Genomic DNA, 26,683 nt, shown 5'->3' with positions numbered 1-26,683 from the left:
TTAGCATAAGGGATTTGGAGAGCAAGAAGTGCAGCCGTGAATGCGAAACGAGGGGGACATTTGGCAGCGATCGGTGCCGTTATTACTTATTTGTTGAGGTTTGATGGATGCTCCAGCAATGCACCACGGGGAGTGATGTTAACCTTCTCAGCGAGGTATGGGGCACGCGCACCTCCCGCTACGGTCCCCCTCAATCAGACGGCATCGGTGCTCTCACGGGTTGCACCTTTAGCTGCAGGAGTCACACACAGGGACGCCCGTACGTCGGCGCCCTCGCTCCGAAATTACCGCAGAGAGGGTGACAAATCCACTGTCATTTTTTTTTTTATTTAGAATAAAAAAAAAAAAATGGAAAAAAAAAAAACTTCCAACAAAACAAAACAGGCTCATTTCCTGGCTGCTGGCTCAGGTTGTTAGAGAGACAGAGAGAGATAGAAAAACACAGCGAGAGGAACTGTGTCACTTGACTGGAATATCAATCATTTCTCTCATTTTATACCCCCTTCCTCCCTTTTCTCACAACTTCCCTCGTCTAATAAAAGCGGAGGATGCTCCCTGTTGACTGCTGTTTGGGTCCACCAGGCCTGCGGTGAATAATGCGCAGCTCAAGCCCCCCCATCATCAAACATATTTTGCAATATGTTCTGGTACCGGTAGCCTGCTTTAAACGTTATTGGTGGTTGGTGGGGGGTTAAACAGTACAAATCTGTGTGATTTTATATAAGGCGCGGAGGGATTTCTTTCAAGCATTAACAACTCCCAGCACCCAGCCTTCCTCTATCCATCGCTCTGCGTCTCTCTTCTTCTTCTTCTTCTTCTTCTGTGGTTTGCAGAGCTGCATTTCAATGAGCCTGTCCCAAAATGCCCTGTCAATATTCTTGACAGATCTTTAAAGCGCAATACTGTAAAAACGTGCCGGAGAAATGACAAGCGGTGGTAGAGTTTTTTCCCCGAGTTTAGATCTGTATTATGATTTGTAGTTTTTGGAGAAAAAGAAGAGAGAGAGAGAGAGAGAGAGAGAGAGAGAGAGAAGAGTGTGTGTTTGTGTGTGACGACAATCTGCTTAAGCCATCCATCAGCTCACGGTCATGACCATGTCTGTCGCCCAACCCTGGCCCAAGGTTTTGGATTAGCGTAGCGCCAAATGCGCTCCACCCCTCTCACTTTACCGGTGATCGCCGAAACCTCCGCTGTAAGAAAAACAACAACAACAACAACAACAACAAAACCAAAAACGTGTGTAAAGGCTGTCGCTTTGCATATGCGCCACCTCCAGCATTGGTAAACATGAACTTCCTATATGTTTGCGCCCATACATTAGCACCTCCTATGATTGCATCCCCTTCATCTCTACTCTCCTTCCCTCCCTCCCTCCCTCCCTCCCTCTCCAGACGCATCACCCTCAATCACATCCGTCTCTTCTGAGCCCTTCCCTGCTCTTGAGCCCCCTTCTTTATTTGTAATCTATTTTCTCTCCATTGTGCGCAACCTTTCTTCTCTTCTCGCTATATCTCCTCCACTTCGCCCTTCTTTACTACTTTCAATCTCTCCCCCCCGCTCAGCCATGCTATTCTCTTTTTGTTTTCCATCTCGTCTCGCTTACTTCTCCCCCCCCCCCCCCCCCCCCCCCTTTTTCTCTCTCTGTCTCTCTTTCTCTGCCTGTGTTTCTCACCAGTCAATAATGAAAATTGCTTGCTACCTTGAATGGATTATGGGTGTGCGCAGGGGCCCTAGGTAGTTTGTTTGAAGGCGCAGCGGTGTCAAATGAAAAGGCCCGGGCCATTTTCTACCTGCCACAGGGCCTCTGCCTCCATCACACCGTGCACACAAACAAACACACAGGTGCAGAGACACACCGATAGCCACAGAAATGAACACGGGCGAGCGGACACACACACACACACACACACACACACACACACACACACACACACACACACACACACACACACACACACACACACGTACGCACATCTGATCAATGACAGCGGGTCACGCATTACCACTCCTGCCTGCACACTCTCAACGCTCCCTTCTACCTCTCTTCTCTCTCTTTCCCCTACTCCCCTCCCCTTCCTTCCTCCCTCCCTCCCTCCCTCCCTCCCTCCCTCCGGTCATGTATTATGAATGTTGCCTAATTACGCGGCCCAGAATTCTTCATACGGGCTGGCACATTTATTTGTTTGCTTTGTATCTCTTTGCCTTTCCCTTGTATGCAAAATCCTTCTGTGATAGAGTTGTTTATTCTTTGGCTCTGCCTCGCTGAGATCAAACAGTGAGCAGATTGAACGGGGACGGTGTGCGACTGATGGTCAATCCTCGGGTTGATACACGCCGAGAGGCGGGGAAGAAGTGGTGAAACATGCTCGCGGGGGCTTGCGTGCCTCCCTGCTTCTTATGGAATCCAAATCCAAAGCACATATGCTTAGACTGTGAAACAAATCTAAAAATATGTTGTTTCCTGTCCCCTTAGCTTGCCATCTCAATTATGCTGCCCGGTCTGCAGCGGAACCCGATTCGAATGTTTACATCTGAGACGCCTCAGTTTGATCTCACGTATGGCTTCCTACTGTCTTTTTTTTTATCCCTCATTTGTATTTTTTTCTATTACCGCAGTAATTGCTCGTAGCGGTGACTCATGACAACTATTGAGTGGACCCGAGAGTGGGAGTGCATTTTGAGATTCGGTCAGGCTGTGACTGACAGCTGCTGTGCATCGTTATTGAAAATCACATAAAGCCCCGCGTTTTGCCTCTTCCTCCAGCAAGTGTAAAGCAGCTGCATCTGTTTGACAAATATGTTAAGACATCGTTATTTCAACATTGATGCAGAGAGCGAGGGAGGCGGAGGGAGTGCGATTCTGAACCTCCTGCAATCCGAACGGGGCTGCCTGTTTTAATGTCACATCCATTTAAACGCCACGTCGGCCCGTCGGCTGCGAGCCGGCGCAGATTTTCCCGTTCTCCGGGGGCGTGCGTGGTCGTACGCTTTTATTAATGTATGAATGCTCGGGCATGTGGGCTCTCTCTAAAGAGCTGAATTCTTCGCCTGTGTGAGAGGTGGCTTGTATCCGAGCAGCTCAAGTTATTTTTTTTAATGTTTTTTTTGTTTTAGCATCACGAAGGGTCAAAATCGAGATACCGCAACCATGTGGGGGTTGAACTTTCCATTCACTGACTTTTTTTTTTTTTTTTTTAAACGCACAGCGAATGTTCTCAGTCGATGGCCAAAGTCAACGCAGCCAATCGGCCTCCCTCCAGTGTAAGTTTTGCGTGGGAGGAAGAGAAGCCCTCCTAATCTCTGGGAACATACTGTATTTGGAAACTTATTTTCTGACGCTTACAGTAACGGAGTTAGTGGGAGACATCCATGTTTTGGACATACTATAGTAGCTCCTCATGCCTCGTCCTTCTCTGTATCATTTTGTGCAAAACGGTAGAAGAAGAAGAAAAAAAAAAATCCTCTTAAAGAAAAGCATTTCTGACTGAAGCCTGTGAATGCAAGAGAAGCTTTGGGGCTAAGATTTCACAGCCACTAATAAGCATTCAGCCTCATCTCCTCCTCTGCCTTGTGGTGACTTGGCTGCTAATGTGTGACTGACAAGCCTCGGCTTCTGTGTTGATTGGGGCAGTTTTTTTTTTTTTTCTTTTTTAGGTTGGCTAAACACACGGCTGATGGACAGATCTGGGCTGCGTGTGGGATGGGTGTGTCTTCGTCTGGCGCGCACCAGATCGTACGCGCCCCGTTATCAAAAGTCCCGCCTCTGTGTCGGCCGCACCTTCACAGAGAGAGACGCGCGGCGCGCTCTCCCGTTTGAACGCGAGCGTTCGCTGGCTTGCATCGCGAGGTTTCTGCCGAGACTGTAACTCTGAGAACGAGTCGGTGGATTTTTGCCATCTCTCTGCGTGTTGGCCTTGGCTGGCTGGCTGCAGCGGGGAGCATTGTTTTTTTTTTTTATTTTGCCAGATTGCTCGGCTGCCTCTTTTGTTTGCCGGCTTAAATTAGCCCAGCAGGGACCTGGAGTTGCCAGAGTGATTTTTGTTGTTTTTGGTTTTTTTTGGTCGTATTTTAACATTAATTCTGTCCATATCTCTCTCTCTCTCTCGCTCCCTCCACACACTGCCTTCCCCAACAACAGATCAATATGTATTAGATCTAAGCAAGCTAGCGAACAGGAAAGTCACAAGGTCATGTATGAGAGTGCATTGCGGGTCAGGGTTCTGAGCGGTCATTGCTAATAATCACTGGTCCCAGATCAGCAACACAGGAGCACTCATTAACCCGTCAGAATCATTAAATGAGAACATTGTTTTTTTTGTTTAGTGGTCTATAAAGCCACGATGAGCCCTTCTTTGTGTTTATGTAAACTCTACTCAGCATCTTAAGCAGATAAAGGCCCAGTGATCTCTTTAAATCCATTCCAGAGCTGCTGTGTTGACATCCTAGTGGAACAAAAAAAAAAAAAAAAAAAACAGCAAATGGCTCATTGGTCACATCTCTTATCGCGTCCTACATTTGAATAACACAACAAGTCAGAGTGGAGAGGATCCCCTTTACATTTACCCACCGCTGACACCGTGCCGTTCCAGCGTTATCATGCATTTCAACATGCAAAGACCGGGGCGTCCTATTGTTCCTCCTAATGCTGTGAGGCATGGGCGGGGTTAATCAAAGATATTGCAAGGAGTGAGGCATTGTTAATCCAGTTCAGATACAGTATCAAGGATAAACCCGCAGATTCCAGCGTGCACTTAAGACCCCCACACACACACACTTAATGCGCCTGCACAGATGTCCTTTAGTGAGCGCACGTGTAATTACACACAAGCAGTAAGAAGAAGAAGAAAAAAAAAAAGCGCGCACAATGTTTACTTCTTCAAATCACATAAACTGCTGGGTGAATATGCCGTTACTGTATAATTATTCATGGTTTCCAGTTCCTTGTTTTCACCAAAAAATCATGGCAATATTATGTCCTTTGTTTCCTAATTGAGGGATTTGTCCTAAGACCAAAGATAATGTGTACCCGGCAATTGACTGCAGTCACTTCTCATGTGGATTCGGGTGGTCTCCATCTCTCACATCAACCACCACCACCACCACCCCTCCCTCTCACCCCCACCCCACCGCCTGCTCTCGGCCACTCACGGCGATTGTGCTATAAGGAGCTCAAATTAATTTCAACTTGTTAATTCCCTTTGAAAAAAGAAAAAAAAAAAAAAAAAAAGAAGGGTGCGCAGAAGAAGGCTGAGGAGAAGAAGAAGTAGAATTAAAAGAAACAAGTCAGGTCGCTGTTTGAGTTTCTAATTGCCAAGGCCCAGAATGTGACCTACAGATGTGAAATTCCCCACTTGATGAAATATTAACGAGATTGCGGGGCTCGATGGAGCACTGGATAGCACTGTGGAGAGACAGAGAGAGAGAGAGAGAGAGAGAGAGAGAGAGAGAGGCCTTGAAAGGAGCAGAGAGCTGGTGGCATTGCAACTCAACACAACTGAGGTTGATGGGGTCGTGTAGAGGAATGTGGGAATGAAATGGAACTCATTAGCGGAGAGAGGGAAAGATGACAGGGACCTTTATTCATGTGTGTGCTTAGGCATGCGTGTGTGAAGTCAAGTTCCTCCGAGGTGTAACGCGGGGCTAAAGCCGTAATGTGAAACACACCGCTCACCGTATCTGCGGATTTACGAGCCAACAAGCAATTCGTCTTTCTCTACCTTGTTAGTATTACGCCTCAACCCGCACCGTACGGAGATAAGCGGAGCGAGAGACGTGAGAATTAGGGGAGTGGATTGAGCGCGATGGATGACTCGGTGGGTAATATTCTTGACAGATGGACGCGAAATGAAAAGTTGTCGGTGCTGAAAAAACAAACAGTAATGGTGATGATCACATCTGGATGGGCTGGTACCTGGCACATGTTGGTTGAGGGGGGGGGGGGGGTGAACAAAAATTCAATGACTCTACTTTACAACTTCTGTTCTGCAAAAACACCATCAGCATTGTTATGTAGGACCATGCACTGAAGCAAGGAGTACACGCCATTTGCTGTAAACAAGTGTGTGTGTGTGTGTGTGTGTGTGTGTGTGTGTGTGTGTGTGTGAGCTGCTGCAACTGCCTTCAGATGTCACCGCGCGATTATACTACCACTGAAGTACCAACAAGGCTCGACAGATGCATCTTGGGAGAAAAAAAGGACAGCCACCTCACACCCAAGGCTCCTCAATCTCGCTCCCCCTTGGGAGTGCATGTCAGCGGTTAGAATCACTACAAAGAGTAGATTTACAACACCTGCAATAATATCCACGGACAGATTTGCACATTTTTTTTTTTTTTTTGCCTCGCAGTGGCGACGCGCTGCATGCTAACGACGACGGCCTCAACTCGGTTTCGGGTGTATTACACCGAGCTTATCGAGTTGTACGTCTGACCTGCTTTTCATTCTGGCCGAAGACGAGGAGGACCAGAGGCGCAGTGACGGGGCGGAGGGAGGGCCGGGGTAGAGAGCAAGGGAGGCAAAGTAAATACATGGGGGGATAACAGAAACTGTAGCCTCCTAAATAACTTCTCTTCCAATGCCCCAAATTCATAATAATGTGGTCTGCGCTAAAGATAAATAAAACACACCCAATTTTCTTGTTATCATAGAAATGTGGGGCCAAGCGGCAGTTTTCTTTTTTTTTCCCCTCTACTTGTTTTTAAGAGATGTGATTATTGGTTTAAGCCAGAGCCGGCTTCATGACCTCTACCTCTCAATTTACACCAGGGGGTTAAATTAGCCAGCCTGAGGAGGGCCATCATTAGCGCGGCGGGCTGCTGTGCTGTGCTGTGCTGTGCTGTGCCGTGCCGTGCCGCTAGCGGTTTGCCTTCGCTTAAATGGGGAGAGAAACCTGTTCGGCGGGCACTGGGTACGGTTTTTAGAGGCAAATCCTGGGCATTGTTCTTAGATCAAAGAGAGAGAAAATGGCAATGTAATGTGAGCTCAAATGAAATGGATGTTTTGCCTTTTTATGTGACAGCCTCAATTCTGGCCTCGAGTTTTGATGGGGTTGCTTTTTTTTTTTTTTTTTTTTTTTTTTTCAAGCGGTTCTGTTGTGGCTGAGTGACACAGGCGAGAGAGAGCTAGAGAAAGTGAAAAAAAGAGGAAGAAAAAATAAAGAGAGAGAGAGAGAGATGCGACACGTAAAACCACATCCCTCTTATGTTCTCCCTGAAAATCAACAAGGACGCAGGGAAGCCTGTTCACAGCAAAATCACAAAGACACATATCGCCAACCCGACTTCCATGCCTCCGTATTGATCCGCCATCATGGATCCTTGATGACGCTGCATGTGATGCACGGCGCCGTTCTTAGCACTCGTCACTTTTAATCCGTCGTGCCGATGTCACTCTAAATCAATAATCATCTCGGAGTCGTTGACCCACCACCACCACCACCACCACCACCACCAGCTCCTTCATGGAGTCAGAGACAGAACGGGTTCCTGTCACTGCAGAGACAGTGTGTGTGTGTGTGTGTGTGAGCGCCGTGTGATGTGTCCGTACGGCGGAGATTTCCCCGCTAGCTTAGGTTACTTCAATAGTAGCCATTCTTTTTCTCTGTTCCCCCTCAAAGATCCTCTCATTTCTGACCTTCTCTTGATTAGAAGTACAGAGAGGAGGGGGAGGGGAGGTGGGGGTCCTTGTACAGTTAGGTGCTTTCACCTGCACCATGAGGAAGGGTGGGGGGGGGTATTTCAACGAGACACAGGATCCGTTCCATCTGCTAACCCCGCACACCGCCGCCATTATCCCCCCCCCCCCCCCCTTCATCTTCTTCCTCCGCTGGCCATCCCTCTGACGATTCCTTTATTCCTAGGATACCAGCTGCTGGTAAGGTGATAGGTGAAACACACACACACACCCACACACACACACACACACACACACACACACACACACAATTTAGGTGTGGATTGATGGCACAGGAGCATTGGTGCACAGCTCACCGGAGAGCAGGCCACAGGTGTCCTGTAATCATGCCTGTTTGACCTCTGCAACTTTTGATTACAGTGGGGGGAAAAAAAGAGGTAATATTCGGCCTGTTTACTTCACAAAGAGCTTCATTGTTGGCAATCTCGCATGTAACCTGACCACGCCCCCCCCCCCCTCCTTCTTCTAATTCAATAAGGGGGGGACAGGTTGCTTAGAGAAGACAAAAACAGGACCAAATAGAAACCACGCACAAGTTTCTTTTGTGCTCCTCCAATGTTTTTCTGCATTATTTTGACTTATTGGGCAGAAATACCAGAGGGAACAAACAAGCTGCACCGTTAATTGTGCATTTTCGACACTCCTGCGCCGCCCTTAACTAAGTGCCACTGTGAGCGAGAGAGTGCCGGAGAGCCCGTGACAGTGGGGACCAAAACAACCTGACGCCATTATCAAATTTCCCATTAGCTGCCCCAAAATGGCCGCCCGGTCAACAACGGAGTAATGAGATCTAATAAGGCTGGAGCCGGAAAAATGAGACCTTAAGAGCACGTTGTGGATCTTATCTGCTTGTTTCTTTGTTTTTAAGTTGGCTGGGAATAGTGTCGGAAGAGAGAGGGAGAATGAGGAGAGGATCGGAGAGGAGAGACGCTGTTAGCTGACTGCACTCGAAGGAGGAGAGGACTATTTTAAATGCGGATTAGGGTTTCGTATCGCCGTCATCAGACAGTGATACGGAGCGTTGATAGACTGTCTGTCTTTGATGCCTTCTGAGGCACCGGGGGCCTTATCCCTTTCGCCTATCTCCTGTAACACACACACACACACACACACACACACACACACACACACACACACACACACACACACACACACACACACACACACACTCAAAGCCCCACAGGTGTGTAATGTTTAATGCTCCCAACACAACTCCTCCTCTGCTCTTGAATGGCTGCGTCACTTCAGTTACTTCATTCTACATCCCTGCGTCAGGCAAAATGAACACTGTCAGCTGAAAAAAAACAGAAAAAGAAAAAAGCATTTCCATCCCACCCCCCCCCCCCCCCTACACTCAAATGCTATTAAATTTTTTGTTATGTTTTCCACTTTGGCCCCCTGGTGAAAATAACACATGGGGATTGTCTGGGCCTGAGCCAAACACACATAAATTTCAATATTAATTTGGTCGGCACCTCAGCAGCCTCCCCAGCTTCCTAATCTCCCGCCGCATATCTTCATTATCTGAAAGTGTGCTTTCATCTTAATTCCATTTTCATCCATCAAACGTCGGCGAGGTTTGACCTTGCGTGATCTCGACAGAGATAGCGAGGTAGGGAGGGGAGCGGACGGGAGTGACAGAGAGACTGGAGATAGGGGAGAGGGGGAGGGGGGAGGGGAGATAAGGGGCCGAGTTGCGGTGATGAACGAGGATGGAGGGACGGGGAACATGACGGGAAGGAATGCGCGGGAGGGGGGGGAGGGAGGAGACATCTCCGATGCCAAGTTTGGAGGGCCTGTTAAACGTGCGGCTAAGTGTGTGAGGCCGTTCCATTCCTCATAATCCCCGAGTTGCAGCGGCAGGACTGTAGCACGATAGCGACTGCACACATCTCTTTCAGTTCCTTCTCTCTCTCCTGCTGCTCTTTCCTCATTCCTTCTCCCTTCACTCGCCTTGGGCTTTCTTCCACCCTCTCCCTTTCTCACCGTCAGTTTATTTACCCCGACATTAGGGTTTTAATTACTCGTTTGTAATAATTGTTTTCATAATTGCTCGGATCGTGATTGTCTTATGCCTCTGTCGTCGGGAACAGGTGGTGGATAGGACCTTTTGGGGGGGGGGGGAAGTGTGTGTGTGTGTGTGTGTGTGTGTGTGTGTGTGTGTGTGTGTAAGAGATAGGATCGGGACGTACACGTTGGCAAAGACGCGCCACCTGGTGGTTTGATGTGCCGATGAAATGAGGGGAGTGCGGGTGATTCTTGAGATGACATGAGCGAGCGCGCCCGCGTACGAGGGGCACGGACAGGCGCTAAAAAACGCACACACACACACACACACACACACACACAAGGACACACACTACTTATCCGCCTTGACTGATACATGCCTGCATGATCATACCCAAATAGAACGCCTCATTAGCGGATAAGCTGGATATGCTCTCCAACCTCCCCCAATATATCTCCCTCCTCTCTCCTTTGCCTGTTTGGATGGCGGCCCTGATCTCCTGAATGCAGGTTATCTGTCATCAGTGACTCAGGATGGTAAATAAAGAATCATTTATCTTTCTCCGTCTCTTTCTCCCTCCCTTATCTCAGTCTTTTTTTCTTTCTTTATCCTTCTCGCCACAAATCTGTCCATCCCTGTAGATCCTATCACTGCCTCTTTTTTTCTCTCTCTCTCTCTCTCTCTCTCTTCTCTTCTCTTCTCTTCTCTGCGTTGACATTCATTTATTTCGATATAGCATTTGAAGGCTTCTAAATCTCCCATCTGTGCTCGCGCGGGACAGGTAGCAAAACAAGTGCGCTGGCGTTTCTCATATCCGTGGCAGCGAGTGCTCAGCTCTGGCATTTGGCCGCTTTGGCTTCGTTGATGCCGTGTCATGTTTTCCGCTGACACCCAGACCCGTGTCACAACAAGCTAGCGTTAGCGCCAGCTCCAGGCCCGTCACAAACTGACAGTAGTAGGCCGTTGGTCAGATGCAGCGCTGCCACAGCTGTGATGGATCCCCACATGATTCACCTAGACCACCCCCCCAACCTCCCATGCCATGCCAGAACCGGGAACTTAAGCGGATGGCAGGTTGACATGTGAAATGACATGACAATGCCAAAGACTTGACACACACACATACACTTTCTCTCAGATAGACTACAGGCACGTTCATGCTTGAATTGCGCTGGGAGCGATTTTCTCTTGCACACATGTGCATGTGGAGAGTGAACGCCGCGCCATCCAGGTGTCGCCGTGTAAACAAGGGCCGAATTCGACAAAAAGCAGGAAAGGCGATCTCGACGCTTTTGCAGGCAGACTCTATGTAAGCAACACCACGGCCAGGGATTTGGTTGACACTCATTCCCAGCGTCTGCCAGTGCCTGTGTCAGCAGCAGTGGCTCTAACATGGCGACACAGGAGAAGGCCCCATCCATTCATAATGAGAGGATGTAACATAATTCGCGACTGATGGACGTGGATGTTCCTGTGGAAATCCGCAACAAACAAAAAAAGAAAAAAAAAGTACCACAGCACGAACGCCAATACATTAGCTATTTGGTCGACAATGACAAGCCTCCCTTCATGAATTATGAAGCCTTCATGCCTTCATGCAAACCGGGTTTGGTGGGATGTTGTTTCCTGCAGCCCAGCGGAAAAGCAGCAGAAGCCCCACAAAAGGGTGTTATTTGTCAGCTTGAAGCTAATCCACTGCCACTCAACATCCCCCGGCCCATCTCCACTCCCACCCCGTCAACCAAAAAAGAAAAAGAAACAAAAAAAAAAAACGCACTTCTCCTTTGCCATTCAGAGCAGGTCAGGGGTTGGGCTTAGCTTCTGAAGATCTTCAAACGCATCCCCCCTGAATAGTATCTCTGTTACACCAATGGCCTAATCCGCCACTTGAAGAGCAATTAAAAGTTTAGCCCAGACTTTTAAAAAAAAAAAAAAAAAAAAAAAAAAAAGTAACCATGTGTTCTTTTTCTTTCTGCTGGTCGGTCTCTCCGGCTGTACACATGGTGTGCATGCTAATAGTAGTGCTAGCTGTGGCAGTCGTCCAAAGGCATTCCAAACACACTGGGAAAAGAAACGACTAGAAGGGGATGTGGATGAAAGAAGAAAAAAGAAGCTTGGGATGGAAGGATCCCCCCATTTTGTCATTTTCTTATCATACATTTGCCTTTTTTTTGTTTTGCGTTCTTCAAGTCTCTCAGACTTTAGCATCCCCCTCCCCCCCCCCCCCCCCCCACACACACACACACACACTTCCCTTTTCTCAATCCAAAGTGGTTCCCAGGGCACAATCTCCGCGACTAACATTTTATCCCTCCAGAGTTCTTTTCGAGGACATTCTATGCCTAGCAACAACTTTTCCTGGCACAACGCCAAGCATGCAAAAGTCGGAAGCATCGTGGAGTTCATGTCCTGGGTGTCCTGCAGTCTATTTGTGTTTATTGAATAGTCTTTTCTTACTGGAGCACATATAAGTTATATGGATATTTCTTCTGCCAAAGACTGCAATAAAGGGTCGATAAAGAGAACGCCAATGGACAAGCGCTAGGGGACATTGGATTGGTCGATATGCGGTCAGATCATAAAACGACCACATGTTAAAAGGGAAGGGTAAAAAAAAAAAAAAAAAACCACACTCACGCTTTCAAAGATCGACAAGAGAGTGCTAATAGCATCATCAACTCTTAACGAGGCTGTGCGCTGTGTTGCCCATATGTCTGCACCACCTGTAATAAAAGTATTTTTAAAGCTGTATAAAAAATGTTATTATCAGGCTTTGGACCCATGTGGATTGTTTGACCTCACAGCTCCCTGACATGATTTTAAATGAAAGATTGACTTTTAAATCAATCGCTGTAATTTCTTATTATGTTCCAATCCTTTATTGTGGAGAAAGTTAAGGTGAGGAACCGGCAGCTGGATGCCCTTGTGAGAGTGGCTTTGTAAAAGGACTTTCTTTAGCAGAATAGAATAGAGATAAAAAAAAGGCGGGAAAAAAAAAACACTTGTAGCATCTTTGTTGGCTCAGACGATAATGTTGGAAAAATCAGACACTGAACTTGCAAGAGCCTTTTTTTTTTTTACCTGGACTACTTTTTGCTTTATCGCGGCGTGTTGGGCGTTCTTTGGAAATGTCACCCCGGTTTCTCCTCTTCATCCCGAGTGACCTGGGAGGAATGTGTGCAGGAGGAGCAAAGTTTGGGTGGGGGTGGGGGGGTGGGTGAAGAAGTGAAGAGGAGCAGTGGAGCTTGACAGGGCTCAGCCAGGCTAGAACATGATACCCGAGACCGTGCAGGCGGTTGCACTAACAAAGCTGCAGCCAACGACTCCGGCCAGAATTCCCACAACTTACTCGGCCCTGACAGAAACCCTTTTTTTGGAAAATTCCCCTCGTCACAAACACACCTGAGAGACCATCCCCATTCGGCCTCTTGTTTTTGACAAGTGATGCCAGACCGCAGCGTTCTATGCTTAGCTTAGCATAGTAATTAAGTGCAACAGTGCAGCACCCAAACAGAACCTGAATCCACCCCTGATCAGATTCCAAATTGATTTCCAGTCAGACATTCACCTTCAGGGCATTTGTCCCATTTATAGCTTGAGCCTCGGTGTATCTCGTGATCTTTTATAATTCCCCAGTACTGCAGTTACAGCAAGCCTCGCCGGCATTTGAGCTTCGCAAAAACAAGCGGCCGCGATTCAGTTGAGGTCATTTTAAGATTCCAGCCAGTATGTTGTTTGGTGTGCCGTGGCTATTTGGCGCTTTCGGCGCGTCTCAGGTGGTTGATTGCAGGCCGCTGTCTGGTCGCCCATTAAAAATGAAACATGGCTTCTTAATTACATACTGGCACTTTTGGCAATCATGGCCGTACTCATGTGTCGCTCCCTTCTCTCACTTTCTCCGAGTCCCCCCCCCCCCCCTCCCCTGTTTTACTGGCCTCTTAATCAGTCTCTCCATCTCACCGCTCTCCTCTGTGTATCCCTCCATCTCTCTTGGTTGACTGCAATAAGACACTAGCCCTGCAGTTCATGTTTGCTCCCCTTGCCCCAAGTCCTGCACAGCCACAATTACTTCCTGTGGTTCACGGTAGTGGGTCACTGCCATCCGCCAAAAGGTATTTACAGCTGAAATTACACACCCTGTGTTTTCCAAGCAGACCCACCTACATCGTTCTATTATCCTACGCTCCACCCAGAGGCTCTGGTGAAGGTGGGCTTAATTATAAAGCCAGACATCCAGAGAGATCGGGTTCAAAAGGCTTCCTCGGTGGATGAGGACTGGCGGTAGAGCAAGAACACAGTCACCATTGTGTGGACTTGTGTACAGGTACTCTATCACATGAGCATGAGCCAGTGACATTGGAGGATTTGATTGGGGGTCTGATAATGAGAACTCTTTACAAAATACTTGACATTAAACCTACTGCATAGTCTTAAGTAACGCGCCTGTACTGTGTTCTCAACTCGATGTGAACGAATCTGAGGTTCCGAATGCTCTACTATTGAACAATGTGTTACCAAGTCAAAGGTTTGCCAGGAGATAAAAGAAGTACCACGGCTCAAACAGAGTGCTGCCGACGGAGGCTCAACCTTTCGTTCGGAGGGTCGGTGGGTGGAGGAAATGAAAATCAAACCCAAGAGGTCACACATTATTGACACGAGTGGCACGGTCCTGTTTTTATTGGCCCCAGCTTGGCTAGAGTCAGGCAAGCCCATGTGTTTTCCCTTTGGCGTCCAGGAAACAGGCCGAGCACAGCGTCGGCCAGAGCATCCCAGTAGACCTGTGGCTTGTTTGCATTGTTCATTTTTTGGGATGACGGATTTGCTCAATCACCCGTGGCTGTCACAGCTGGCTTTCAATCACAGGCGCAGCACAAAGAGGCCCGAAAAGAGGTCCCGGCATCTGGTAAAGATAAAGCAAACTAGTGCTAACTTGAAATTAAAGCCATACATTGAAAGCTATAGGACACATCGTGGGGTTTAGCTACTTTATACGTAGATATGTGTGTAAGTGAGGACAATATTTTCTTATTTTGTATCTTCCAAGACTTTTAAAAGACCCATCACACAATAGACAGTCAAAAGACACTATTGGCTGAAATAAATGGGACTTGGCCATGACATTTCAGTGTGTCTGTGTATGTGTGAATGCACCGCTGGGTTAATTGGCAGCTGAGTGGACCAGGAGGTCAGGGTAGGAGGTAGAGGGACCGGCATCGAAGGGCATGTACCCAGTCAGGCTTAACAGACTCACCGGGTCTGACCAGTATCTGGTAAGGGGGGGGGGGGGGTCAGCTCTGTGTCAGCATGGACAGACCGCGAGGGGAACCCTTTTACCTCGACACCCACGACCTGTTTTTATTTTACAATGTAACATCTCCCTCACGCATTAAAGCATCTTCGGGGGTCAGCAGAGCAGATCATTCTGCTAATTTCTCCCTATGATTTAGCAACATGACGAGCCCCAAAATAGTCACCTATGAATACTTGAAAGAGAGAGGAAAAAAAAAAAAAAAAGCATTGGATTTGACAACCAGAAAGCCATATGTGATTTCACACGGCACGTTGGACAATTCACTTCTTCTTCCCCGGCTACTTCTGAGACACACGCCCAGACGTGAGCACACACACACACACACACACACACACACACACACACATATAGAGGGAAGAAATGACGACGAAAGAATCACTTTTTTATTTTATTCATTTATTTAAAAGACACAGAATGAAGGGAGCGAAGGTCTCCGTGCAGACGGTGGTTGCTGCAGATTCTAATCCAGAGCCTCCGGCGATCTCTGCGTGAACTCCATTTCTGGTCTGCAAACAAATTAGCTTTTTTTTTTTTCTTTCCTCTCTCTTCTATCTTACTCTCCCTCCAGTGAAAATAAGGGAAATTCAGGTGAATAAAATCTATTTGTTCATTTAACTCCCCCCCCCTCTCCCCTCCCCCTCCCTTCCTGTCAGCTTCTTTTCTCTCTCCCAAACTCAATTTTCCCTCGGTGTGCGACTGCTCGAGTGTTTCTTTTCTTTGCGACGGTCTAGCCAGCAATTCATTAGGCAACAGTCGTTTAATTTGTATCATTAGAAAAGTGTGTTTCCCAAGGAGTATGGCACTCCACTAAATCTGATCCAGACAAAGTACTCCCCCCCCCCCCCCCCCCCCACCCCCCCCCCCCCCCCCCCCCCCCCACCGACCACACACAAGCTGTTGTTTAACGCACACCTCGCACCAAACAAATGTTTCGGAGAAATAGGGTGAAAAAACAAACAAACAAACAAACAAACAAAACCTGATAAAACATGGTTTAATATCTTAGCGTCCCTTCAAGTGTTATTACACTTATAGAAAGCAGTTCTCCTTCTGGGCCCCGATTTTAATTATGCAACAAATGTTTGACTATCCAAGTGAAATTTGCATGAATATTTATACCAATTCATTTGTTGAGTGTTGATTGTAATTACATGGAAACATGATTTATTGCCAAGATTGCTTTGCTAGCCAGCCAGCCAGGGAAAAACCGGGTGGATATATATATATATTTATATAAATAAATGCAAATATATGAATAAATGCAAATTTGCAAACAGGCGCACAAGAGCTAAAGGAGGCCCATTCTTTTCCCCAGTGGCTTGTGGGAAATTTCATTATCAAAAAGACAATCTTTCACAGTATATGCCTGGCAGAAATGCAGAGGTGCTTGCAGTAAGTGTCTCAGGATGACAAAAATAACAAAGAGGTTCACCTTCCTGTTGTGACCTGGATACACTCGCTGAGATTGTCCCTTATATCCGCGTGCACACGAGTGCCGTCACTTCATTTGTCACTCGTTCTCCAAAGATACAGACACGCGTTCACGCATACCAAATATCCGTCGACGCGATAACAGCTTGACGTGATGTTTTGGCGTCAGCCTCTCAGATAAAAATGATCCAAAACGGGGGAGTGGATAGATGTACGGAATTAAAGACGCGGTTACCGACCGCAGGCGCCGATAGCAAGATTTCATTTCATCAGGTGAGACAATTGGGGGGGGGGGGACCAAAAATGGAAGGAGATGGAGGGAGAAAGAGAAAATGTTTGAGTAATGGGCCTCTGTCTCGTTTAATATTCTCGTGACGGAACGGAGAGACAAGGAGGACATGTAGGGAGGAAGGAGAAGACAAGAAGAGCGGGAGAACAAGTGATGAGGTCCGGCAAGGGGCTGGAGGAGAAGATCAGCTCTCACTGTGTTTGTAACGAATTAATGAATGGCGTCAACCATTTGTTATGCCATTTATTCTGGTAATGACCAAGCCGGATCTTTCATTCCTAGGCTCACCCCCCACCCCCCCCCCCCCCCTCCCCATCTGCCATTACTTTTGTACAACGCTCAGACAGCGATTGAGAGATGCGGAGGGGAGGGGAGGGGAAACGGGCTGAAGACGGTGAGCAGGAGGCCTCCGCTTTAATGACATGCTCTGTTACTGCTTAACTCGGGACACTGTTCAATAATTAGCAGGCTACACTGATTGGCGGCGGGAAAACCGCAGCTCATCTAGCACAAAGCTGTGTGCTCGCATGCAGTCTAGTAGGTGTCCCCCGTCCCCCGTCCCCCCCTTCGTCTGCCTGCCCCTCGCCAAAATCAGACCTCCCGCGGAGCCGGACGCTCCGTTCGCCTTGTCCTCTTTTCGCGGCCAAAGTAAACAAGTGAATCAGGCCGGTAAATTCCTCCTCCACTGTATTTAACACGCAGGTTTAGCGGGCTGCCGTGTCGTCTTGGTCCCCTGAGCTTCAAGCGGGCTTGTGAAAGGCTTCCTTTGTAAAGCCTCCTGCGTCTCCCTGCTACAAAGTCTTCCCATTGATGGTTTGCGGGGTGTGAGAAAGGCATGACCTTGTTTGTTGCGATAAAAGCTCCTTGTTGGCTCGTTTGTGATGGAGCAGATTAGGTTGTTTGTCTTGTTTTTAGGGTCAGGAATGTGACAGATTTACGCTCCAATAATTGTGTCCTTAAAATCTAGCCAGCGCACTTCCACGACTCCTCCAGACTCCTCCAATTCAAGCATAGTCTCCTTACCCTTGCCCCCCCCCCCCTTTTTTGTCCTAACCTATTCCTCTACCATCCTGACCCGAAATCCCTTTTTTCAAAAAATACAGAGGATCCAACTCCCTAGCTGTCCTCAAACAATTCAAAAAAAGAAAAAAAAAAGAAAAGAAAAGCAAAAGAGTCCCTTTTATAGTGACCCCCGCGGCCGTTTGGTTTCTCTTGTAGCCGTTTCGCCGAGTGACCTTCTCGGTGGTGAGCCAAGCCCCAGGACCCTCACCAGCAGGGATCGCTGCAGAGCTGCTACGACAGCGGCCTGGGACGAGTCGGAGACGCCCAGCAGCAAGAGTTCGTCGGGGCCCCGGCTGGGCGCCCTTCCCCTGCCCGAGGACAGCTAACGAGAGGACAACGCCGGATGGCAGTGTCGGTGAGGCAGAGCACATGGAAAATGGTAGGGGCAAACACTAAAGGAGATTAAGAAAGCGCTAAGATACAGGAAACATACACACACACTGCCTAGAGCATCCACGCAGAGACAGCACCCTCGACGGTAGACGTCCTCAGAAACACACAAAGACATGTACGGTTCGGGCCCTTTTTTTAATTTTTATAATTTGTTACCAAGTAGTTCTGTAAGTGTTTTGAGTGCCTGAGGATTCCTGCTTAGTTCTGTAGCGAACCAAGTGTGACGTGGCGTCGAGGTCGTGACATAGCAGCCGTTGCACCTTTCATCAAAGCTAAAGCCCCTCCGTGAATGTACACCGTGTGGGAGACGAGGTGCGGGATTTATGATAAAACCTAGTGGTTCTGTTTCAGAAGACAGCAGGCTTATTTGATCAAAGGCGCAACACGAGGGAATATATGTAACAGACATATTCTTTAAGATCAACACCTTTTTCAAGGCCGTCTTACTCCCTTTCAGTTTGCAGCTCTTTTTCCTTCGCAATTCTTGCAGAATTCCATTCGTCGTCTTGATTTCAACCTCGACTGAGGATAGATTTTGCTCGAGATCTCTTTGAGATGAAGTAAAGGAGGAGTAGCAGCGGGGGGTTAATACCCCACTTGAATTGTTTAGAAGCCGTACCGCTGTACTGATTTGCAATGAGTGCTGGCTTGAGGCCCTTATGAAGGAGTTTATTTTGCTACAATTGGGAGATGGAGCTGATGTTCTGGAGGTTGTAATGCAACAAAAAAAAAGACTGCAGTCTAGAGAGAGTGAGTGGGAGCAGTGGAAAAAAAAAAAAAAAGGTCTATTGTAAAGGCAGTCCCTGGGTACAGTGCTGCATAACCTCACAGCCACCCTGAGCTAGTTTCCTACCAAGACCAAAATACGTGTGTGTGTGTGTGTGTGTGTGTGTGTGTGTGTGTGTGTGTGTGTGTGTGTGCAGTGAGAGATGGGGGGTAATGGTCCCATTCATAGTGTAGGAGTCTGAGGCGATGCTTAACAAGGAGGAGCTGTCTTGAGAGTGCTAAGCCTAAGTGCAGAGGCTTCCCCACTGCAGCTTAGGATAAGGATATTCAAATGGCGTACAGATTCACTTTTTTTTTCCCTCCCAACTCGGATTTGTTTTTGAGATGATGTCTTAACTTATCTCAGATCAGTGGAGTCAACGCGACGTTCCACTTGTATCCACAAGGTGTGGCCCGGAGAACCTTTGGAGAGGGTTAAATGTCTAGTTATGGGTTTGCAATGACCCCCTAAGAAAGCAGAGCGGAAGTCAGGCACAGATGTGCACATCAAACAGGCAGTTACAAAGGTGCCCGCGGTGAGCTTTCTTCCATTTTTTTTTTTTTTTTTTTTTGGCCTCAATGCAGATTAAAAAGGATTGAAACCACTTTAATGTGAGCCGATAGGGCTACCTGGAGGATACTTAAAATCTCCCTTTTCAGACAATAGGCACCCATTTACTGGCCGAATTAGATCCAATCAAAAAGACTCATTTCAATTTGGTCTCCATTTAAAAGTAATAGGACAGGGACAGCCGACAGCAGTAATCCAAGTGAGATGAGAAGTGAGGTCAGCCCGTCAATCAAGTCCCACCTTGAAGAAAAAAAAGTACGGTAAGATATTGTCCAATGTGAAATATTTTACACTTAGCACATTGACCCCAAGTATGCGTTAATTTCATCCCCATCAATTTTGGTTTCAGCTCAACGCACATATGTTGTTAATTCTTCCTCTTCAGCAGAGGGTACTATTGTAAAGTCCACTGGAGCCTTAGAGGAGATTTGTCGGAGGAACAGAGTCAAGGGTCAATTCATGAATCGGTCTCCATCCAAGAGAAACGCCGTGCTCTGCTGCTGCTGCTGCTGCTCGCTATCTTTAGTGAGATCAGCCGAACTGTGTGTGTGTGTGTGTGTGTGTGTGTGTGTGTGTGTGTGTGTGTGTGAGAGAGAAGATGGAAAGGCAAGTAGTACAAGTGAGTTCACGTTTTTGTTTCAAAGCAACCCCCTGCATCTCTTGCAGCGCGTAGAGCTCCTACGGTTTGCATTAGTAGCCTTGCGTCAGGAGGGCAGCAGGGTGGCCTTGTGGTCTGGGTGACTCTAATTGGTCCTGGTCCTGTCATTCAATCCGAGGGGGGAAAAAAAAAAAGGCAGCTTTATGCTTCCTGTTCAAGTGTCCTTGAGGAAGACGCTGAGCCCCTAGCTTGCTCAACTCTGCTAGGTCACTGTGGATAAGGGCTTGGGCTAAATACCTAAGTGTAAAGTAAATGCAATCATCTAATGGTTAGGGCAAATATTGGCAAAGTGCTTCACCCTCTTGAGGATGCTAACTACAGTCATTAGCACTCCCCCTTGTGTTGTAGCCAGAACACACACACACGCACGCACACACACACACACACACACACACACACAGAGACACTAACAGCACTGCTTTATGTGAAACCTTAGCCCTTTTAGGAAACGAGGGAGTTATGAGGAAAGAGGGGAAAACAAGAGTTAGCAGATGGCTTTGCCGTGGCGCCCAGTGTTGGTGGTGAGCGTCATTAGCGACAGGTAATTGCTGCCATTTATGTGCGTAATGCGGCGGAGAGTCGTGGCGAGTCAGTCCTTATTTTTGGTAATTTTTTTTTTTGTGCTGTAGAAGACCAGAAGTAAGCAGGGAAACCATTGCTTTGCAACGGGGTCGAATGCGGACAAAGGCTCTTGTCCCTTTTTTTTTTTTTGGAATATTTCTGGGCCTTTTTACGGCTCTAACTCGCTTCGCCGTCGATCGATGTCTGTCGTCTGTCTCACACACATGAATGCACGCACACCAACAGCCACACACACACACACACACACACACACACACACACACGTGCGCAGGCATCCGTACTAACACGGACCCAGACAAACACACACAAAGACAAACACACGGTCTGTTTTTCGCTCTCTGGCCTCCCGCTCTTCATCCCCTACTTCCTTTCCACCGCGCTCAGATGTACCGAGGGACCGTGTTTTCTTTTTCCTCATCTCCTTCATCAAGGTCAGGTTTCCAACTTTATTATTTTCTATTGGTTGACTTCTTTCCATGGGGAGTGTCAGATAAGGGAAAAAAAAAAAACAAACCTCTCCATCCGAGACAGATTCTTCCAGAACCAAGCAGGGAGTGCCGGGGGGTCATCGCGGGAATATGAACACATTGTCGACCCAATCCACACTGCACAAACGATCACACAGGGCTCCTCTGTAGTTTTCTTCCTCACAGACGTTGTTTCGGCAACCGTCAAAAATCTGCTCGTCAGGAACCTCGGAGAATTCTGCTGCATCTTCACAGATGTTTCTGGATTTGTTCAGCTGAACAACGCACAAAGAATTCAATTTGTAGCTTTTAGAGGAAAAAAATAAATAAAAAATCAGTTTTACCATAAGTCTGGAGCGGCACATAAGTTCCATGTATTGCTCGGGCTATGACATTTGGTGCATTTCATAAAGTCTTGATCTTTTGACGCACAGCTGGGCCACTCACTTATTCATAAGCTTACCCTGGCGCTCATCAGATATTCATAAACGCTGAGTGTTTGGAGTCAAACATCCGATTAGGTCCGCGCTACAGATGTGGAAGAGCCCATCCAGATGTGCGCCGTTATCGCTGGGGTCAAAGACTCGCGCTCTATTATTGATCTCCACACTGCCGGGGGCGGGGCAGCGGATTTTTTATTTATTTTTTTCAATTTTTACCGTGTTAGTTCAAGCGCACCTCAAAAAAAAAAAATAACATCCTTCCACACTGCCCTTTCATCACGAGTCAGGTGTCTGAGGTGTGCAAAGTGTTTTCTTATGAAAACCTCCGCGCGCAGGCGAATGCGAACAGCTCCCGGGCGCTGAAGATGTAGTAATTGTTCAGTGCATCAGTGCAGCTACACGGTTTGCTCTGCTTGTTGCGATAGGTCACGCTGCCAAGGGTTTATACTATTTGATCCACAGCATTAATCGTTATACGGTGGCTGTTTCTCTATGGAAAAATGGTTTGATTGAACCTTTTACTTTGGCTTCACCTCCTTCAGTCAACACCAGTGCTGTGTTGCTGGGGCCTGCGGCTAATGCCACACACAGGTACGCGAAGCTAATGTATCCCGCGCGTGTGTGTGTGTGTGTGTGTGTGTGTGTGTGTGTGTGTGTGTGTGTGTGTGTGTAGGACGACTTTTTAAGAAGGGAAAACTTTCCTCAACAGAACTTTTTTTTCTTTTTTTCTTTTTTTTTTCATACCGCAGGGGGTTATTCGTGCCTTGCGACGCTCACCAAGAGGTTATATATTAGTTTACCCAACTTTTTTTACTTACCACTACATCGCTGAGTGCATCTCACGGAGGCCGATGCCGGATTTCATTTACGCCGGCTGCTAAGACGGATGAATAGTGCAAATTTATTGTAGCCTCTAAGAGAGTAATAGCACGTCCTACTGGCTGCTAACGTTAGCATGCCTCCCACGTTCCTGTGCTTTGGCTGCCAGACAACCACCACCCCCCCCCCAGCTCACTCACACACACACACACACACACACACACACACACACACACACGCACACACAGGGCTCTATCTCTCTCCTGTCTCTCCCGCTGAGAAATGTTGGGCTACCACCGTTGGATTACAAACATCATCATTTAGTGTTGGCTAGCTGGCCCGATAGAGTAGGACAGACTCGTGGCACATCACACAGCAGCTGTCAGTGAGGTAGTCGGCGTGTGCAGACGCCGTCTGAGCCTGCGCTGACGCAGACAGACAGACAGAAACGCACACTTTTACACAGAGAAATGAACACACATGCTCAGGGACATACAAATAAGCTTTAGCCACACACACACACACACACACACACGCCTCATTCAGCACTGCATTATTTTCCAGCTCTGTGAAGCACCTCACTAGATCACTTCATTGTTGTTGTTTCTGTCTATTTCCAAAGCTTTGCCCGCTGGAATGCTGCTTAGCCTGGTTAATAATGTGTGTGTGTGTGTTTGTGTGTGTTACTCTGTTCATTAGGCAAGCCCAATTGTAGGGCCAGATGGCAAAGCAAATTTGTTTAATTAAAACCATTCATATTTCAAGAGCCGAGCGGCAGCAGCACTGGGTCTTAGGTCTGATTTCCCACAACTTGGTGGAGGGATGGGAGCGTGTGTGCGCTTGTGTGTGTGTGTGTGTGTGTGTGTGTGTGTGTGTGTGTGTGCTTGCGTGCCCATCAGCACTCTGTGGAAAGCGGTATAGTGAAAAATCACCCAGCGGAAGGCGTTCGCGCTATCAATCAGCATGTTACACACAATTTTTTTTCTTTTTTTTTTTTCTTCCCCCCCGATTGCCCTCCCCAAGGTTGCACTCCATGTGGTGCACGAGCTAAAAACACTCCCAACATTAATTAGGAAATTAAAAATCCGGGGACGGAAATGAGAGAAATAATAATGAGTAACAGTTACAGTCAGGTGCACTTTGCGGCAGGGTTTGTACTTGTAGTGCGTGCCTGCAGTCCTCCGGCCGTGCGTCGCTCGCTCATTTCCATCTGTCCCTTACCCCACGCCCCTCATTTCTTTTTCTACCGATATCCTCAGGCAGGCCGACAGCGCGGGAGATAGAAAGAACAAGAGGACCTGGCGAGATGCCGTGAGAGAAAGCAGAGAGGGGAAAGCATGGCAACGCAGAGTAAATGAGTAACACATTGCTCAGGGAGCCCAGAGATGGATCGAAGGATGGGGGAGGTTGGAACGAGACCAGCAGATAGAGAGGGAATTATTTAAAAAAAAAAAAAAAAATAGATAGAGAATGAGAAACAGAAGGAGGGGGTGTTAAGAGATGGAGTTACATGCGTGGAGAAGTTGCCAGCAGGGAGTGGCGCTTGACAGAGAGATGATTGATCACTGCTCAGCCCAGAGCAGGCAGGTATTCAAATCATACCCCGGTGTCACATCCACAGTCCTGTCTTCCTCTCTGTCTCTCCACATGGGCACATATGGACTGCGAAGCCCACCCAGTGCCGTCTAACTCCTGCAACACACCCCCCCCAGACCGAATTAAGCCTGAAGAAATACCTGCTGTTCGCAGGGATCAAGAGAGACCAGAGGAATCTGTTCATTAATGGTTCCCCGTTAACAGATCAATTCACCAGAATGTGCCGCTTTCGGTGTCCAGCCATGCATCATTTGCCCAGTTTGGAGACAGCCACCACAGTAGAGATAAAGACAGATTAAAAAAAAAAAAAAGCATCTTTCCAGCAACAATGTCCAGGTTACTCTAGATAATACGCAGTTCTCATTGTAGTTTTAAACCAAAGTCCCACAAACTGAGAAACGCAAGATGATGAATTCTGTTTCTTTTCTTGTGAATTTGGCCAAAATCTGCTGAAAAACCACTCAACTTTAATAAAAATAAATCATTTTTGCGCCGTACTTTGTCAAATTGTATTCAACTTCATTGTATTTAGGTGAAGGCTGAAAATTTAGGGACAAATATTTTTGTAATTTGGATGACCTGACCCTTTAAATCTACTTCAGGAATAATGTTAATGGCATCCTTTATCGTCCAAATATTACACTCTCTGCGATGTAAGGACGCTGCGAGAGAGACTGCCCACTACACGTGTATCGTGTGGAATAATGGCTTTGTTGCCGTGATGTTTTGTGTAGCGACAGTCGGGCGAACACCCACATCCTGACAGAGATTAAAAAAAAAGCCATTCAGCTAGCTTACAAACGACGACACACGGAGGCGTCGCGCAGCCACGGCGGCCATTTTGGTCCGAGAGAGAGAGAGAGAGAGAGAGTGCAGCCACTTCATATTGACTGCAAGGACAGAATATGAGCCTTTCTCACAGAGAGACGGCTGTAAACGTGTTTTAAAAGGCCTTATTGTCAAGTACTTCGCAAATAAAAGCCCCGCGCGAGTGAGGCGGACATGTTTTTTTTGCGAGGGGAATACGCGCGTCCATTTTCCCGTCAAAGATGGAGTTGTCTGTTGTATTTTTTTCTTTTTTTTTTTTCTTCTGCAAGCTGGACGCACGGTTGATAAGTCAACACTCGCAGGAGAAAGAGCCGAGGAGCGGGGATGGGTTTCCATGAGACTGCAGAGACATGACTGCATTTTCAATGAGGGCCTACAGTCATACGCGCCGCCATGCGCGTTTCGTGCCTTTTTAGGTGCAACGAGGCAGTGACTAGCAATTTGGCTCGTCTCCCAGTGGCACGGGCATTCGTTATGTGCGGAGTAAAATCACTTTCCTCCGACAGCTGTTAATTTGGAATGCACCTTGCTATTTTTTTTATTTTTTTTTTGTATCCCACACCCCCACACACACCTCTCTCACGATATCATCACTCCTTGGGCGAGGGTATGTGTGTCAGGTCTACCGTTTGGTGGGGGCGGGGTCTTCAATAAAGGACAATTAAACACCTCCGAGGCACTCAGCCAAAGCCTCCCCCCCTCCCCCCATCTCCTCCCAGGCACTCTATCTTCTGCTTGTCCCCCCCCCTCCCCTTTTACCACCCACCTCCTCTCTCTCTCTCTCTCTCTCCTCTCCTCTCTCTCTCTCTCTCTCTCTCTCTCTCTCTCTCTCTCTCTCTCTCTCTCTCTCTCTCTCTCTCCTCTCTCTCTCTCTCTCTCTCTCTCTCTCTCTCCTCTCTCTCTCTCTCTCTCTCTCTCTCTCTCTCTCTCTCGCTTTTCCTCCCCTCGGTCCAAATAATCGGTTAGGATTCAGAGCATGATTGTGGACGAGGTGAACAGGTGGTGCCGAAGGAACATCAGGTGTACAGTGCCGGGACAACGGCGGGCGCCATGTCTCTCCCAGCGTGACGTCCGTAGCGCTGGGAGGGAGCTAGCTGCAAGTCATGCCGATGATCTTACACGCTTGCCCGCAAGTGTTTATTTATGTATTTGTACATTGATCTACAAATGATCATTGAACGTGGGCCGAGAATCCACAGAAGACCACTGCAAGGGACAACTGTACATATGTATGCACATATGTTACAGCAAAGCAACTTCACACCAGCAGCAGCATATCTGAGAGAAAACGCTGAGAAAAAGAATGAAGGCATTCTTTTCTTTTTCTTTTTTTTTTTTTTTTCTCACTTCGGGGAATTTGTTGAAAAAAAAAAAGCGCAAACAAACAGAATTCAGGGAAAGAAAAAAACACATTCAGGTGTTCACACATTCTGTAGGCCGACACCAAGCCGGGGCCGCTCATGCATTCATTCATGCGTTTGCCAAACATACAATACTTTATGTGCAAACACCGTCTCTCACTACCCCCCCTACTCATATCTCACAGTTAAGGCGCATACACAAAACCATGCATAATAACTCTGCTGGAACACTTTTGTTCTGCTCAACACAACAAAAAAAAAAAAAAAGAAAGAACTATCCGGCAATTTCATTTTGCACACAAGGAATGCCGCCGCGCTGATTATGTGATTACAGAACTTTCCGAGAAAACGCTAAAAAAAAAAAAAAAAGGTGAGCAGCTTTTTTTTTGCCAAACCCAACAGAACC

General features: G+C 47.5%; 1 protein-coding gene across 1 annotated transcript in view; it reads left to right on the top strand.

Moving 5' to 3' along the window:
* Positions 1 to 20,165, top strand: part of pcdh7b (protocadherin 7b) — a 51,541-nt gene extending 31,376 nt beyond the window's left edge. Inside the window, 4 exon segments of the mRNA XM_068713347.1 lie at positions 17,951 to 17,986; positions 17,988 to 18,041; positions 18,043 to 18,117; positions 18,119 to 20,165. Of these exon segments, the coding sequence (XP_068569448.1) occupies positions 17,951 to 17,986; positions 17,988 to 18,041; positions 18,043 to 18,117; positions 18,119 to 18,190 (237 nt within the window). The 3' untranslated portion in view covers positions 18,191 to 20,165.
* Positions 20,166 to 26,683: the final 6,518 nt, after the last annotated feature.

This window comes from Cebidichthys violaceus, unplaced genomic scaffold (assembly GCF_023349555.1).
Source record: "Cebidichthys violaceus isolate CVI_PGR_0920_01 unplaced genomic scaffold, fCebVio1.0.p SCAF_19, whole genome shotgun sequence".
Lineage (NCBI taxonomy): Eukaryota > Metazoa > Chordata > Actinopteri > Perciformes > Stichaeidae > Cebidichthys > Cebidichthys violaceus.
This window is presented reverse-complemented; position numbering and strand designations above follow the sequence as displayed.